This window comes from Melitaea cinxia, chromosome 17 (genome assembly GCF_905220565.1).
Source record: "Melitaea cinxia chromosome 17, ilMelCinx1.1, whole genome shotgun sequence".
Lineage (NCBI taxonomy): Eukaryota > Metazoa > Arthropoda > Insecta > Lepidoptera > Nymphalidae > Melitaea > Melitaea cinxia.
Genome location: NC_059410.1, coordinates 8,184,597 through 8,203,644, shown reverse-complemented (window position 1 = coordinate 8,203,644; position 19,048 = coordinate 8,184,597). Strand labels below are relative to the sequence as shown.

The 19,048-nt window shown below is 33.8% G+C and overlaps 1 protein-coding gene across 2 annotated transcripts; it reads right to left on the bottom strand.

Moving 5' to 3' along the window:
- Positions 1–2: 2 nt before the first annotated feature.
- Positions 3–17,642, bottom strand: LOC123661348 (transmembrane protein adipocyte-associated 1 homolog). Of its 2 annotated transcripts, none has more exons than XM_045596316.1 (6): positions 17,285–17,642; positions 16,913–17,208; positions 16,219–16,476; positions 3,060–3,246; positions 2,029–2,158; positions 3–1,616 (listed from the first exon to the last, which is right to left on the bottom strand). In XM_045596316.1, the coding sequence occupies exons 1-6, from the start codon at positions 17,371–17,373 to the stop codon at positions 1,446–1,448; spliced, it is 1,131 nt and encodes a 376-aa protein (XP_045452272.1). In that variant the 5' UTR covers positions 17,374–17,642; the 3' UTR covers positions 3–1,445. The 2 variants fall into 2 exon arrangements, with proteins under 2 accessions (XP_045452272.1, XP_045452273.1); XM_045596317.1 differs by having other exon boundaries at positions 3–1,613.
- Between the last annotated feature and the right edge of the window lie 1,406 nt (positions 17,643–19,048).

Genomic DNA, 19,048 nt, shown 5'->3' with positions numbered 1-19,048 from the left:
ACTTCAATAAAATTGTTACTTTAATAGTTTCCTAAGATAGAAAATAACAAAAATATATGCCATCAACCAAAATATCACTTAAAATAATAAGTTTCACATGGGTACATAGTACATACATACAACATGTGATCTATCACATTTCATAAAGGAAAATTGACAACTTGTCATTTACTGCTCGATTAGATTCAATTATAATTACGAGGTTTAAATTGACTTAATTCATTTTGATATTGAGATGTAAGAACGATGGTTTAATACCGCTGCTATTACAGTACAGTTACATCTAACAGCTACAACCGATTTTTTCCTTACCATAAAAACTAAGACTAGTAAAAGGCATAGTGTTTTCGTTTTGCCGTCTTATATTTTTTTACAAGCTACTCAACTATACCCGAAAATGTTTCATACTACAAGTTGTCTATTCATCATAACACAAAGATAGTCAATAAACACGATACATTTTATTGCGGTCATCATATAACTTATTGCTTGCTATTCCGCGAGTGTTTACTTGAAAGTGCAGATAAACTATATTTTTAAATCTCAGCTTTGCTGTTCTCAGTTTATTACTTACTTATTTTCACTACTATTTTCATAAACATTAAAAATAACAACAAAATTAAAATAGGTAGGTAAACCATCACAGTATGATAAAAGTAATATTTAAACCAATGTCGATCATAAACAAAAAGTAGCAATACATTCGATCTTCACACTTACAATTCACGACAATAAGTCTGCTTTTAAATGAAAATAATAAGTGTTAATTCATATTAATACTTAAAATGAAATACAAATACTGTTAAATAACTGTACAATTTAACATCGACTAAAAAATTTATCGTGTCGAGGAATATTTCATATTTATTATTCAGTACTATTTTTTTTTTCTACAATATCATTTCAAGCTAATAATTTTACCGTTGAATTCGACTCCTTTTGAAGTAGGCTGCGAAAACGGTTCGAAACGAACTAATTCTTCTACAATTTTTAGACAATAAGTTAAGTGACAATTGCTGAATTATGTAAGAATTAGATTTCCAGCTAAATTATCAAAGTACAAAATTTCATATGGTCGGATGTGTACACTGTTTTATGTGATCAGTATTTATGGGAAAATTATTCATTCATTAAAGACAGATAAAACAATATTTAACAATAGACAATACATGCTGTTTCAGCCTTAGCCTAGTATGAAAATGTGGATGGATACATTACATAAATTTTAAAGCAGATGGGATGTTATAGTCTTAACGAGTCGGTCCACTGGCTCTAGTTATCACACAGCTGATTATAATCACAATAAAACACACAAATCAAGAGATTCCGATTTAACTTTGACACTTAAATAGAAGTTGTTTAAAATTATTTCATATTTACTAAACTCTTAAATTATGTTTATCTTTGGATGTGTGGCGCAAATGTTATGTATATTTTTTCTTCTGTTATGTTGAAAGCATGTTTTGAGTTTGAAATCCTGGTGCTGGTAATCCAATGTCTAAGGATTGCCCAGATGCTATTGAGTCAGGACTTTGAAGTGAGGCGCTGTACACTGGATTCATTGGGGTGGTCCCTCCAACTTCAAAAAGCGTGCTGTCGTATACACTATTACTCTGCTGAAACAATGTAAAATTTTCTAAGTTTTAAGAATAAAGTTAACACAACACAAGCCGAAGAAACTAAGAATTACATACATCTTCTATCAGTCTCTACTTTTCTCTTATATGCATCGAAAAACTAAGTTTTTTGATATTTAAACTGTAGGTACTTAGTACTGTTTTTATGTAACTAGTAATTTTTAATACCTGATTGATTTACTTAGGAAAAAAACTTCTTCCTGGCAGAGATTTTTTTTAAAAACCTAGTAAATTTATACATGGGCTATTTTATACAATGTCTGTCCTACAATTTTACCATATTGATAAAACAAATGTTTCAAAAGCACTTGAACAACCACTGATAAATTTTATTTTGCATTCAAGAAAACAACTCTGAAATGAGAAAAAGAAAACAAATATTGTTTCTTGCCTGATATATATAATCAGAGTCAGTTTTGAGTGAGCTGAAGCTTTGCTGGTGAGGAAGCGACACTTGGTCATCGTCCATGGGCTCATCCATTTGAGCCTTATATGAAAACATGATGCTCGGTTGCGAAACGCTGAAAAAATTATAATAAGTTTTAAAAAATATGTATTATTTATAATGATAAATTTAAACCATCTCCAATCTAGTGTATTAGGTACTGATAAATAAAATTTTGCTTATTCAATATATGCTTCTGTTTACATATACTTGAACATTTATAAAACAATTAAACATCGTGATAAAAAATTGAGAAGATCTGGAATATATAATTATTATATTACACGGGAATCAAAAAAGTAACCTTTTAAAATATACATTTTTCTAGAGTAAATTTTACCAACGTCATGCATTTGTCGTTTGGTGCAAATATTGAAATAAGTTTATAAATTTCATGAAAAAATATATTACATTCAGGTTAGGTTTGTGGATTGGTAGTAAAGTTCACGAGTACAGTCTGCTTTGATAAAAAGGTTATTGATAAGAACGAGACTTTTTATATTGATAAAAACAATTATATAAACAGCTACATTTTATTTCCCCGGAAGGTTATTTGAATGCGGATTATTTGTTACAGTGGTAATTCGTAGTTTGAAATAATTTGTAAGTATTGAAAACTAACGATTGAACAAGTAAAATACAATTATACTCGTATACTGATAAAACAAAATATTCAAGTAACAAATGCATTAAAAAATTATAATAATAATAATAGTCCAGATAATCTGACTGCCAATACCAAAGACGTTGCTTCGGTCATGGGCTAGTCGAACTATAAATGTATATATTACTTAATCAACCATAACATTACTGATTATATAAATACTTTTAATGTACAAAAAAAGAAATAATGATACTAGCCCAGATAATCAGACTGCTACCAAACGTTATTTTGCCAAACTACATAATCACTGGTGATAGTTATCTGGTTATATAACCTGTTTGCAAAAAAAAAAAACGACTAGTCCAGCCAGTACCTGAAGAATTCGCTCAGGAAGGTGTGGTAGACGAGCGGCGTGTAGAGCGAGAAGTAGAGCCACGCGGTGACGTCGACGACGCACAGGCCGGCCGGCGCCGCGCCCCACGTCAGCAGCGCCGCGCCCACCGCCTGCGTCGCGTCCAGCAGAGCCAGCAAGAGCACGTACAGGTAGAACGAGAGCTTCGCTGGAAGGGTGCGTTTGTTTTTAATAAACCAGCTCGGACTGTCTGGTGGGGTAGGGCAAAGCGGGAATATATTACTTAAAAAATATATCCCGCAACCAAAGTAGTTGCATAGTTTTTTTTTTTTTTTTGAGGGAGGTATATCTCGCTCAAAATTTTTAGTAACCCAACTGGGGAAGCACCTCAATCTTATTGTTCCTGTCGCGACTAAGGTGGCCTTTTTTTAAGAGCTCCAGGCTGTAGAGTCGGCAACGGATAAAATAAATGCTTCTAGTGTGCAGTCATGCATAAGCTAAAAAACATTTGACTGTTTCCTTTACCGAATTGGTAGTAGATACTCTAAAAATATTTTAGGTCAATTATGTAGCAGGTTTAAGTTGCCCGACGTAAACTTTATTTTATATTACAATAAATTTATAAAGCGCATAACAAAATATATATATTGTTTTCGAATTTACGAATACAAAATTACTATCATTACGAGTATACCTACATTTTACATTTTTTCTGCATTTATTAGCACATAAATGTCGACACAAGATAAAAAAACATCAAGAAAAGAAACGATTACCTACTTAAATTCGATTGGACACTCATTTCAAGGTCGACTGATCAATTTTATCTTTACTATAAAAACTAGGTGTGTTAATTTGAAGAAAAAAATAGGCTATCCAACAGAAATAATTCATTTTGAACCAGTTATTCCTGAGATTAGCGCGATTAAACAAAACAAGCAAATTTTTCAGCTTTATAACATTAGTAGGTATAGATAGTAAATTAAGCCCATATCAAACTGATTAAAAATTGTTTTTATCAAGATTTATAAACAAAAAGAAAAAAATTGACCACAACCTAATCTAGATCTTAGCTTTTGCATCACTGTCCAACATATGTATCAATTCGCTGGTGTTCATATAACGTTAAAATTTTTAGTTGTTTTTAGTTTTGCTCGTCGATAAGGCTCAGCTTCTTAGTTCAACCGGCTTCGAAAAAGAAGGTTCTCAATTCGACTGTATTTTTTATGTGTATGTAACTTTTTACCGAGTGAACCGATTTTGATGATTCTTATTTTTAATCAAAAGCTGATGCTTGTCACTTGTTTCTATTTACATTTGATCTCTCTCATCGAAATCTGACGAATAGTTTTTGAGTTATTCTTATAACGCGTATTTACTTGACTATTTTGTCGTCTACGACGAGTTGAATAACTTATCAATGTAATTGAAATCGGTTTTTTTCGCTTACGAGCAAACCCAATTATTTTTCGTGAATATGTCAACTTTTTTATATTTTTTGTTTTATATTTGCTCTGAAAATAGCCAAAACAAAAAAAGATTGATTTATTTTTATTTATTAAACTTTATTGCACACACAAAAAGATACATTTTCGAACGATTAGATACAAAAACAAATAATGTAAAAATTTATCTAATTTATTGCAGTCTTCGTCAAGAAATTATACCTATGCGTACGTACTAAGGTGTGTATAATATGTACAAGTAAATGTACTACAAAAATTTCACATATTTAAATATGATATTATTAATATGGCGTTTTCATTCAGCGTTTCAGCGTTTACTTCGTTACTACTGAATAAATATTAATCAAGTCGAATTTAATTAATAGCCCATTTTTTTTTTAACTTGTACTCAAAGTGCACAATTATACTTTCTCAAAATAGCAATGCACATTAGCAGAAACGACACATTAGAGTCACTGGCTGCTGGCAATTATGTCCGAATTTTTGCCGAATGCCGCGTTTCATAAAGTTATATCATACAATAGAAAAAATTATAGTTCAATCTATAATAATCATGACAAAATCAAAGTGATAAATTATGTATACTATATCAGCAAAAAATGTACAAATTTTAAATTTCAAAATGTGACGGTTGAATTTTTCTTAATTTTTCTTAATGAAACTAATATAAATATTACTTTTTGCGTTAACATAAAGTACCAGTCCATTAAGCAACACAAAATATCATCATCATCATCATTACAGCCTATACAGTCCACTGCTGGACATAGGCCTCCACAAGTTTACGCCAAAAATAACGTGAACTCATGTGTTTTGCCCATAGTCACCACGCTGGGCAGGCGGGTTGGTGACCGCAGTACGGGCTTTGTCGCACCGAAGACGCTGCTGCCCGTCTTCGGCCTGTGTATTTCAAAGCCAGCAGTTGGATGGTTATCCCGCCATCGGTCGGCTTCTTAAGTTCCAAGAAGGTTGTGGAACCTTGTTATCCCTTAGTCGCCTCTTACGACACCCACGGGAAGAGAGGGGTGGCTAAATTCTTTAGTGCCGTAGCCACACAGCACAAAATATAAGCAGAATTAAATGTCATCATCTATTGGCCTTTAACTAAAAACTGAATTATACGTCAGATTTTTTAAGATGGATGATGACATTAAGACATTCATTCATACACGAAGTAATTTACTTCAAATACATGAGAAATTACATTCTTCCACTGTATGAAAAGATATGCAGCGACCATAGTAATTGAAAGCGTAACGAAAATCATCGAATCAGAAATATTATTATGAGAAGAAAGCATTTATAAGATATACTAAAATTATTTGTTACAATTAGTCTCATATTTCTAAAGCGCAATTTAAAAATAAATAATTATGTTTGTTCGCAAAAGAAAAAGAAAACAAATTACATTGACAAGTAATATAAATAAATAATAAAGTAATATAATAATATATATAAATAATAAAGTAAGGCAAACGAAAAAATAATCAATTAAATACGTATTATCAAGGATTAATCAAAATGTCGTCATCAGATCTCGATCAAATTTAAATGGGATCTCAAGACAAGCATCAGGTTTCGATCAAAACAAGAATCGTCAAAATCAGAATACCCAGTAAAAAGGTATGCGGTATAATACAACGTAGATCTACGAAAAAATAGTAGTAGGTACCTATAACTCGAAAAGTACTTGTCAGAATCTCGATTAAATTTAAATGGGACCACACGTGAGACGCACCACCTTTCGATTAAATAAAAAAAATCATCGAAATCGGTCCACAAGGTCAAAAGTTATGAGGTTACACATACATAAAAAATCTAAATCGAATTGAGAACCTCCTCCTTTTTTTGGAAGTCGGGTGAAAAAAGTTAAGTATCTATCTTGTTATGTTCAAAAGAAATCAACAATTCGAAACACGAATACACTCAACTTGTTTAAGTATATAGTTTTAGATACCTATAGAACATTTATCATTTTTTAAGTGTATATAAAATGCTGCTAATTTTAATTAGCCATGTAATCTTAAAAAGGACGATAAAACTTTATTGTAGCAATACAAAAGTTATGCATATGGTATCCAAAAATTTTAAATCCACTAAGTAAACAAATGCAAACATCTAGACATTGAGTGGGTGTGGTCACCTTACATGGTCTGTGATTATTCTATACAAATAAATAAAATTAGAGTGTCTGTTTGCAATATTAAAATAAGCGCTTTTTACTAAATGCACGTGGGTGTATACACGGTACATATACCAAAATAACATTTTTTACAACTTTTGTCTGTCTGTTTGTTCGGGCTAATCTCTGAAACGGCTGGACCGATTTTGACGGGAATTTCACTGGCTAGCTGCTAGATAGCTGATGTAATAAGGAGCAACTTACGCTACTTTTATTTAAGAAATTTATTTATTTTATAACTCTGCGAACTGAATAATAACTTTTTTGTTAAATTCCACGCGGATGAAGTCGCAGGCACAGCTAATTTTAAATACGCAGCAATTTGCAAGACTCCATTTGTTATATAATTTCCCGCGCTGACTCACCTCTACATTGGAACGACAACACAAAACATGTTTATCAAAATCAAATAGTATTTGTTACTAAATTGACCATCTCATTATGTTCTTGTTTACTTTTTAATCTAAATCATACAGTTTTTATATTATATTAATCTAGTTCCACGTTAAAGTTTTTATTTTGTTCCAAACAAAAAAATTCTAGATTCTTTTACAAACGACTAAAGACGGCAGGGTGATTACAATACACTCGTAAGACTTCCCAATACTGACAAGTTATTCACTGCAAACGAAGTATTGTATTCCATTAAGTATCGCGTTCGTATTTTATTACAAATTCTCTAAAACGAATCAATAACATTCACTAAATTTATACTATGTTAAATGTGATTTTAACAGCCCCCACTAGTTTTCTCCTGTGTCCGGAAACACACACAATATGTCATACTGCAAACATCTGTTTGGCCTATAGTATAGGACCTATACAAATGTTTGTCGTTTACGGGGTTCGAACCTGCGACCGCCAACGCAACAGACACGAGCCAGAACAAGTGACCGTTACACAAAACGTCGCGTCGTCATAATTGGCGTATAATAATTATATGTATAACATATCGATGGCTCCTAAGTATACTGAGTCAACTAACAACTTTTGATAATTTCATTTTTTAAGATGTTAATAACATTTACTTCATTTCCTATTTACCTATGTAACAAAAAAATAAAGTTATTAAAAGTAGAGTTGACTCAGTATACTTAGGAGCCATCGATATTACCATACATAAAAGTTAAATTTTACTACATTTTTAATGAACTAGATAAGGCGACTTGTGAGTTTTGGTTAAAATAGCATTCTAATTATGAAAGATTTTATCTATTCCAACAAACAAACAGAAGAGTGATATTATTTTGCCTTAAAGTTCGACACATTTATGTTGAAAAGAAAAATAACAGTATTACGAAAACATAATCATCATACAAGAAAATCAAACTAATAAAATAATTAAAACGTTTCAACTTATATCATATAACACGCCTGCATATTTTTTGTACTAGTAAATAAATTACAAGAAAAAATGAAAGTTCATAAACGTAATATCATTATTATGTAATATATAAGACGTTGGCCCAGATTATATTCGTGTTAACACTTACGACTACTGTATCTCTAAACTAAGTCATATCGTGACTTATATACCTTTAGGCCTTTATATATATCTTCATGGGCAACGCTTTCTAATTGTATACATTCTAAAATCGGTAAAGTAATTTTTGTTATACTTACGAACAAACTCATTCAGGAACTTTATTTATAATATCAGTATAGATAAACAAGTGTATTCTTGTTAAGTTTATTATTTGATTTATTGTTTACCGATGTAAAGGAAATATCAACAATGCCCTTATCAACACTACGCCTATATTAATGTATGTATAGTAATCTTAATGAGATTGTAATGCATTTTTAATTAACTCCAATTAACTAATTGATATGAACAATAATTAGGTTTTTAGTTACGTTACTGTAATTTCTATTCTACAAATATATATATATATATATATATATATATTTTTTCATTTATTATTTATTTTTATTTAAAATATTGTTTGGACAAGAATCACGAACCCTAGACAGAGGGAAATAGAGAAAATAAACTTTCCCAATTTTTTTTTAACCCCACGGATAAAACGTACGCATAACGCAAAAAAAAATCACTTTACAAACAAAATATAGGCCAACACATTGAGCTATTCAGCACTGCTACGGCGAACAAATTACGTACAAAATTACGCAGGATTTTTTTTTGTGTAAAATTATAAGGTAAACGACTTATTCAATTATGAGATTATAACAAAACAGGGGTATTGCAAAATTTCACAAATCGTTAGAGCCGTTTTCGAGAACGTAATTACAAATATACATCGCACAAAAATACTGTTTTTTTTTATACCTAACAAAGATTATACATTTGAATTCATTTATTAGATTTGAAATAAATATTTAAATTCACCTATAAAAAACCCTACATTTCGGTTTTCGTAAATATCTCACACATATGTCTGTATATTTACAATTTTAATATACAAAAAAAGGGTTTTTTTTTACACTATTGTAACATCCAAAAGTATGTTTTAAAGTGACTCGTAATAAAACTATCGCAAAAGTTAACACTTACGAAGTCGCGTGCATGCACCGTAGCAGTTGATTTCTGATGATATCGCACCTTTAATAAAACAAAGATGTAACTCAAAATTTGTGGATTTGGAGATTTTACAAGAAAACCCGTCTTCGTCGCATAAAGAATAGGTAGACTTCGACTCCGGCGTTTTAACTATAAGATACAGAGAGATACGCGACTGTTGCTCTCTTTTCTATGAACTGGAACTGACAAGTCAGTTCTTATAAAGTGGCGTGATTCAGAGATGCACCGGCAGTGAGCGGAGATTAAAGTGCTGCCGTTTTGAGTAACATCAAATAATTCGATATTAGATTAAAAGGGATTTAAAATAAAAAGATGATTTTTGTTATACTTCATTCTCTCAGAAAACACATTTGATAATGATGTGTAACATTTGGATTTACTTCGGTTTTGTTTTAAAAACTGACAAATTTTACAAAATTAACGCCTAACACTTCGGTTTTATATTGAAATATATGCCTTAGTTGTTGGAGTAATTGGTTAAGTATCACTTTATTGTAATAAATAAGGCTATTTATAAAAGTCACTTTTGTTTACTTCTTTTTATTATTTAGAATGACGAAAGATAAGTAAAAACTTTCAACATTAATTCCCTTTTCGTGTAAAAGTTAAGAATAACTTGTAACTGTTGTGCTTATTTGTATAGGTTTTGAAAACGGAGTCGTCTTAGAGCTCACAATTTTTGTTAAGTTTCAGCGTATCGAGCGTAAAAGTTATAAGATAAACATAATAGTGTATCATTACAACCTATACAGTCCACTGACATAGGCCTCCATAAGCTTTCGCCAAAAATAGCGTGAACTTATGTGTTTTGCCAATAGTCACCACGCTGGGCAGGCGGGTTGGTGACCGCAGGGCTGGCTTTGTCGCTCCGAAGACGCTGCTGCCCGTCTTCGGCCTGTGTATTTCAAAGCCAGCAGTTGGATGGTTATCCCGCCACCGGTCGGCTTTTTAAGTAATATAATAATAGTGTAATAAGTTATAATTTTTTTTCATCTGATTACTGTAATAAATGTGAAAGTTTATGAGGATGACGTATGGATGGATGATTGTTACTCTTTTATGGCAATACGACTGAATAGATCATTGTCATTCAACAATGCTGCTATTTTGACGTTAAATAATTCTGATTATTATTCATCCTTAAAATATACTACAGTGTTATCAATTATTGTTATATTAGACTAAAGAAGTTATGCAGGTTGAAGAGGAAAATCAACAAAATACATATATCTCCAGAGCCCAAAAATGTAACTGCAGAGCTGACAAAAATGATGACACCGACTCAATATTTTACTGTCACTTATGAGTTGACGAGAAAAATGACACCTAAATAATACTAGCCATTTACAGTCCTCTGGTTCGTCTTCAAGATCATCTTAATCTAGTTCCGATTCATCTAGCTCATCATCGTCAAGCTCTTCTAGCTCATCTTCATCCAGTTTTTCAAGCTCCAATAGTTCATTGCCTACCCAAAACCCTGCCCCACAAAACTTTACAACGGATTGTGAAGAAAAGACGTCTTGCACCAATTCACCACAAAATACTGAGCAAAATATGAGCAAATTCAGTTGAGAGAGCGACGAAATTACAATAGTGTGGCCAGTTACAATATTTCTCCAGTATAATACACAGATCTAAGTGACGTCAACCTGAGTGACGACGATGCACTGTAGATTTTAATACGTTGTTTAATAAGCCTGTCAACAGAAGAAATTTTATGTTTGAAAATCAAAGTTCTTCTGACTCTGACTGCAATAATAAACCAAATATTTGTCAGTCAGTTCAGCCTATTGCAATGCACTGCTGGACATAGGCCTTCCCAAGTTCGCGCTAGACATCCCGGTTTTCCGCAATCCTCATCCAGCTTACACCGGCAATCTTAGGTAGATCGTCGGTCCAACGGGCCAGAGGACGTCACACACTGTGTTTGCCAAGACGCGATCTCTTCTCCAGGATGCGTCTGCTCCAACAGCCACCGGTCCTGCGCCACAGATGACCAGCCCACTGCCACTTCAACTTGCTAATTCTGTGGGCTTTATCGGTTACTTTCGTTCTCTCGCGGTAGTCTCGTTTCTAATCCTATCTTTGAGGGAAATCCCAAGCATGGCCAGTTCCATTGCACGTTGAGGGACTTTATATTTGTGGACCAGTCCCTTCGTCAGTGTCCATGTCTCGGCTTGGTAATGTTAACACAGGCAGGACGTATTGCTCGAAGATTTTTGTCTTCAAGCATTGCGGAATCTTCGAAGTGAAGACTCGACGAAGCCTGCCAAATGCCGCCCAGCCCCACCGAATTCTCCTATCGCCTCCTTCTCAAAGTTGTTGCGGCCTAGTTGGATAGTATGGCCTAAGTAAATATAATCCTGAACAACTTAGAGAAGGGTACCATCGACCGATACCTGTCTCGGTATGACTTGGTTGTTAGACATAACTTTCGTTTTGTCCAAGTTCATACAGAGAACGACACGTCGGGAGGACTCGTTTAGACCGGCTAGCATTTGGCCTAACTCATCTAACGTGTCCGCAAAGATGACGATATCGTCGGCGAAATGAAGGTGAGATGTATTCACCGTTGACATTGATGCCTTGTTCAAGGTCTTAAAGATATCCTCCAGCGCAGTGGTAAACAGTTTCGGTGATATTACATCTTGCTGTCTTACCCCACGCCACAGGGAAATAGGTCTTGTTCTCTGGTCCTGGACATGAACGGTCATCGTCGTTGCGTCGTACATACATCTCAGTACCACGATATATCGCCAGTCGATATGACATCTCTGCAGAGAGTCCAGGACAGCCCAGGTCTCGACACAGTTGAAGGCTTTCTCGCAGTCCACAAATTCCATACACAGCGGCTGATTATATGTCTCTGTCTTTTGAATAATCTGTCGAACAGTATGGATGTGGTCTACGGTGTTGTAGTCATTTCGAAACCCAACCTGCTCTGGTGGTTGGAATTCGTCGAGTCTTATGGCGAGACGATTCAAATGTGCAGAAAATATTGATTCCGACGGTATTTAACTTAGGGTTTCACCAACCAAAAAAAGGTCAGTGTGATATATGTGTATCATATGATAATTCAAACAATGAGCAAAAACAAGATGATAGACAATATAAGAAAGAAGAGACTGCTGATTTTTATACTATTTACTAGCTGACCCCGCAAACGTTGTTTTGCCATATATGATAACTTAGGGGTATGAAAAATAGATGTTGTTCGATTCTCAGACCTACCCGATATGCACACAAAATTTCGTGTGAATCGGTCTAGCCGTTTCGGAGGAGTTTAACTACAAACACCGCGACACAAGAATTTTATATATTAGATTATTTGTGGTTAGTAATTATTTGTGATTTTAGGAGATATTTACTAGAGACTCATCATCATCATTACAGCCTATACAGTCCACTGCTGGACATAGGCCTCCACAAGTTTACGCCAAAAATAGCGTGAACTCATGTGTTTTGCCCTTAGTCACCACGCTGGGCAGGCGGGTTGGTGACCGCAGTACTGGCTTTGTCGCACCGAAGACGCTGCTGCCCGTCTTCGGCCTGTGTATTTCAAAGCCAGCAGTTGGGTGGTTATCCCGCCACCGGTCGGCTTTTTAAGTTCCAAGGTGGTAGTGGAACTGTGTTATCCCTTAGTCGCCTCTTACGACACCCACGGGAAGAGAGGGGGTGGCTATATTCTTTGGTACCGTAGCCACACAGTACCCGTAGCCACACAGTACCCGTAGCCACAAAGTACTAGAGACTAATTGTACCTAATTCTTATAATAGTGTATAGTTTTTGTTTTGTTTAAAAAACAATATTTGTAGCCATAAAGAGATATATAAATATCGGATGATTAATAAAAATTTGTTTAATTTAAAAAAAAGGTGATAAATTTCAGTTTTCGTTTTATAAAAAAATGATGCATTAGTACATACAGCATCATAATTACAATTAAATAATCATAAAACGAAACATTGTGATTTATTTTTAAAACATTTTGTTATGTTTTAATACTAAAGAGATTTTTTTTGAAATACTACCTAAATTACTAAGTAATTTTTGGCATAAAGAGATTTAAGTCGGAACTTTTTTTTCATCTCCATTTTACAGCTATTATGGATTTTAACACAGTTGTTTTTCTATTATTCTATTAATCTCTGTACTTTAAACTACTGATATCAATAATAAAAGTCATTAAAAGCATTACAAATAATTGGTAATTTTTAATCAAACACAATGCGGAAAAAGTGCTAAACTTCAAACGCCAATTCCCACAAATTGCGATTTTTGAGTTACATCTTTGTTTTATTAAGGGTGCGATATAGTGAAACTTGTTTAAACTATTATAACACAACATAAATGTAACTTTATTACATTTAAAAACAAATAAGAAATTAAATACCGAAAATATACACAACAAAGTGTATTTTATTAAAAGCTTCTTTATCATTTTTATATACCTACTAATAATAAAAATGCGAAAGTTTTTAAGGATGGATGGATGGATGTTACTCTTTCAAGCAAAACGTACTAAAATTGTTGTAACGAAACTTGGTAATCAGAATAACACATAGGCTACTTGTTATTCCCATATTCCCACTGGATTGAAAAGTACTTGGGCAAAATCGAGAGGCGTAGCTCGTGAAAATATAAACCAAAATTAAACTTAAGCCGTCTTTCATTTATCATTGTGTTCTTTTATGGTAGATTGAAAAGATCGGTAAAAAATTGTCAATGATTGTCACCAGTGCAATAATTTACTTTTATAATGTTGTATTTATAAAAAAAGCAATTGGTCAAGAACATAAAACTACATTTTATTGCCAAGTATTGTATTAATCATTGCAATTGAAAGGATTTTTTAGAATATTGTGACTATTATTATTGTATACTTTGTCTGTAGCTTTGATAAATTTATTAAGTAGCAATTCACAGTTTTTTTTAATAAAACAATGAAGTTTAGTTGTATAACTTTAGTTGTATTTTGGTAAAACACAAATAAAGTTAAAAACACACACACATAGTACAATGAGACTAAATATTATACATACTGATAAGTATGTGCGTCAATCGATAAGAAAGAAACCTCAACTTTGTTTTACTTCCAAAAATTTTATTTACTAATGAAACAATTTCATTTTTTCGAAGTATTTGTGAGTCATTCTCAATTCATTAGCATGTTAAGTAGAACAAAATTGTTTATTTTAACTTTTCTGCCCTATGCTGTTTAGTGTTCCATATCTAAAAAAACATATATTCAATTGGATTTTTTTTATATTTTTTTTTTAATATTTAGACCTATTAAAATTAAATTTCTTTTAAATCCAATAAATTTTTAGTAGACATCGTAATGGACATAAATACCTAATTTTTATGTGATAAAATAAATGAGTGTATATAAATAAAAATGATTAGCCGAACGTATGTACGCACTCACCTTCTGAACAACTGCACACAACATACAATAATATAAAATGAAAGACTATGAAAAAATGATCAAGATTCAAGAAAAAAAAAATAAGTTCATTGGGACAGCTTATAAAATAAAAAAACTTAAAAGAAACAATAAGAGTGCAACTAAAATATAGTTCGTTACATTTTAAATAGAGTTTAAGTAAAACTCTATTTAAAATATTGACCTTAACATAGATTTTTTTTATCTTTTAATAGTATAGTTGACTTTTATCAATACTGTATTTGACAATTACAAATAATAGTTTGTACTTCAGCCTAATACAGTCCACTGCTGGACATAGGCCTCCTCAAGTTTGCGTTAAAAATAGCGTGAACTCATGTGTTTTGCCAATAGTCACCACGCTGGGCAGGCGGGTTGGAAACCGCAGGGGCCTGGCTTTGTTGCACCGAAGACGCTGCTGCTGGTCTTCGGCCTGTGTATTTCAAAGCCAGCAGATGAATGGTTATCCCGCCATCGGTCCGCTGTTTAAATTCCAAGGTGGTATTGGAACTGTTATCCCTTAGTTGCCTCGTACGACACCCACGGGAAGAGAGAAGGTGGTTATATTCTTATTGCCCGAACCACACAGCATGGACTTTTATGACTGATCTAAATTAATTGATTACATCGACGCCGCGTTGGCGCAACGGTCACAACCATGGATTGTGCATGTTGCGCTGGCGGTTGCAGGTTCGTTCCTGCACATGACAAACATTTGTATTGGCCATACAGGTGTTTGCCATGGTCTGGGTGTTTGTGCAATCCTTGTGGGTCTCCCCACCATGCCTCGGAGAGCATGTTAAGCCGTCGGTCCTGGTTGCTATCATGTAACCTGATAGCGATCGTTACTCATGGAAAGGAATATATCCGCCAACCTGCATTGGAGCAACGTGGTGGATTAAGCTCTAATTCTTCTCCTACATGGAGAAAGAGGCCTATGCCTAGCAGTGGGATGTTACAGGCGGGATGTTTACAGGTTGAAGCGTAATAGATTACAATTAAGGTCAAATTTACAAATAATGATTTACATTACATATATAAGGTGTTCGACTCCTAGCTGCGTTCCTTCAAATGTGGGTTCCTGTAGCTGTAGATCACGTGAAAAAGACACAGCGTAAAAAAACAGTTCCTAGCCCATTTATTTATAATTTGACTTTGTTTACATAGATAAGCTACTTTGAAAGACTCATACTGCCTTGCCTTGCCTACCTTTTGTGAGAACATAAGTATATAATAATAATTATACATATGATGTTTATTTTGTTTAATACTATTTATTACATAATGTATATTAGTATAGTTATTTAATTGATTACTGTTTAAAAGCCTGGTAGCTTTATGCTGAGAATTTGTACGTGTAACCTAATCCTAGCTCTTGCTAAGATTTAGTTAAGCAATATACAAGCACAAACAACTGGAAACATCTGTATAGCTTAAACAAATATTCATCATTAGTAGGAATTGTACCCACAATAGCTAACGCAACAGCAAGTATCCTTGTGTGCACTTTATAAATAACAAGAAAAATATAAAATTTACTTACTTGGTAAGGCTAAGTATTCTCTTAAGGGTATCCAAGGTAACAGTAATATGGTGAAGTATATGACAGCAAACACAAGTGAGGTTGTGAACCAGAACAACATTCCACCATGGCCGAACAAGTCGTAGTTCCTCGTGTCTATGTGAAACATATCATCTGGCATTATAATTTCCAATGTTCCTTGCGTGACAGTAAATGCGAGAGATATTAGTGATGTAGCCAGTAACACGTATCTGATGCTACTACGACTGTCCATGTGTCCTGAAATTTATATTGTTTTCATTAATGAAAGGCACGTAAAAATTTAAGATTTTTTTTTACTGAATTATTGTTTTAATGTTATTATATTTCAAATGGCCACTTTTAAAACTCAAGACTCAATTTTTATGTTTATAAGTATTAACAAAAAAGTGTGACACAATGCATTGTAAATAAAATTATTTTTATCTCAATAATATGACAATAAACAACATTGTTTTAAGAAAGAAATTAAGTATATTTTTGGAATTAGGAATAATTAACAACTCGTTAACCAAACACAACAACATAAAAGGGCCCTGGCAAAGTATGTAATGTTTATCATAACACAGTGCTGTTTTACACCAAATCCTTAACAGATATGGTTTATATTATAGCATAAAGCTAATATACTTATACATACAAAATATAAATCAAAATTTTATATAAACAAACTTACCAAAAGCCAATCCAAAAATGACCACACTCATTTCTGTAGCTAGTAAAAAAAATCTCACAGTGACCCATAAAATCTTGTCGATCAGGCCACCGACCGGCATCGCAGCGTTTACCGTCATAGACACAGCACATCTTATCAAACTGATGATCACATTACCCCATACTAACGTATAGAATGTCAGGAATATAGGACTACTAGTCGCACGCAATTTCAACTGAGCCTTGTTAAATCTCACCACGAGAAACAGCACGAACAGAGCGTTGGGTATCAATATTATTAAATCCCAAATGCGGACTCTGGAGAAAAAATAACAAACGTGAGCACAATAACATTAAGCAACCTGCACAAGGACAACAGAGAATAATTCGTTACCTTGAGTTGTTCATTTCATAATATAAGACGTATTTACAAAAAGATTCTTCAGTAACGGGTGGTAAATCTGATCCATTTGTTCCATCCATTTTTTTTTTTACGTTTTAATTCTCTGCCATTTAATGTTACGAAATTATTTCAAAATCCCTGAAAGGGAACCATAACTTAGCTACTGTAATCGAATTACTTTTCGCCACATAACGTCAGCTTTGTCGTCGCATCATAATAACACAATTTTTCTTCAGATTTTTGTTAGTATCACTTTTTAATCCAATTTAAAAACTACAACACATTATATAAAATCAACAAACGTCCGACTTCTCACTTCTATGCTTTGTAACCAAAGAGCAAAGAGTATATAAGTGCCAATGCCAAAGAGTTTTTAACTTACAGACACAGAGTATACTAATACTTACAGAAACTTACAGATTAAGTATTAGTGCTCCCGCACACTTACAATTAAGTTGGCCGAACGCATTTATGACTAAATCGCAGAGTATACTAATAGGTATAGTGACATATGGAAGCCCACACATCTTCTCCAACTAAGTTGTCCAACTAATTAATTGGATACCGATCGTATCAGAATCGAAATACACTTCCGATCGACGTACAATTAAAAGTTGTCCAACTGTTCATTAGCACGGTTACCTTATACAAGCTCGCTGACTATCTCCAACTTAGTTGGTCAGTCGCACGGCAAGATGCAGGGCGATTAATCTTAGTACAAAAAACTGGGGACAGCAATAGGTACAATGATACAAAATCACGAAGTATATGTAGTCTCTCTACAAAATAGATTTAGATGTGTTTTTTAATATTGTCGGATTATAATCGTAAAAAAAGTGACAACTATAAATAAGAGATGGCAGTTTTAAAGCATGTTTATAATTCATATACCTAGATGGCGCTAAACACAAATTGTATTGTGTTAAATTCACACAATACAATTCTCTTTGATATAAATTACAAATGTCTGCTAATTTCTGACGCTTGCGCCGGTTTTTTGCGATATTTTGTTTATTTTCGTGATCCTTCTGTGTTATGTTATGCGTTTGTTGTTGAGTTGAGCTAATGTTCCTCCGACTAATTCATATTTGTGTGGGTAGGTGTTGCAGGTGTTGGGGGTGTTGCCGGTGTTGCAGGTGTTGCAAGTGTTGCGGGTGTTGCAGGTGTTGCAGGTGATGCAGGTTTTGCAGGTGTTGCAGAAGTTACAGGTGTTGCAGAAGTTGGAGGTGTTGGAGGTGGTGCAGGTGTTGGAGGTTTTAGAGGTGTTGGGGGTGTTGGGGGTGTTGGGGTATTGGAGGTGTTGGAGGTGGTGCAGGTGTTGGAGGTGTTAGAGGTGTTAGGGGTGTTGGGGGTGTTGTGGTATTGGAGGTGTTGGAGTGTTGGGTGTGTTGGGGGTGTTGGGGGTGTTGGGGGTGTTGGGGTGTTGGACGTGATGGGGATGTTGGAGGTGTTGGAGGTGTTGGAGGTGTTAGAAGTTGGAAGTTCACACAGTGTGAAGTGTGTGTAGTTAAGTTTGAGATAAGACTCCCTTAGTTTAAGAATCATGTCATCGGATAAGCACTGCTGCGTTCCTGGGTGCAAGGACAGCAGAGGTATGTCACCATATCACATTTTAATAGCCAAATCATAAATATTGGGGCTTTGTATTGAACGCAATTCAAAATTACTTTTTTACATTTTATAAAAAAAATTGTTCAGTTTTCGTATCTCTTTAATATAAAATCCAATTTATTTCGAAACACCAACATGTTCCAT

Bases quoted from the DNA above. Each gene is read 5' to 3' on its own strand.
- LOC123661348 (XM_045596316.1), bottom strand. From the start codon at position 17,373: ATGGATGGAACAAATGGATCAGATTTACCACCCGTTACTGAAGAATCT. The intron at 16,477-16,912 runs GTAAGTTTGTTT...TATAAATTTCAG, and splicing joins CATTTTTGGATTGGCTTTTG to GACACATGGACAGTCGTAGT. The intron at 1,617-2,028 runs GCAAGAAACAAT...ACATTGTTTCAG, and splicing joins ACTCTGATTATATATATCAG to CAGAGTAATAGTGTATACGA.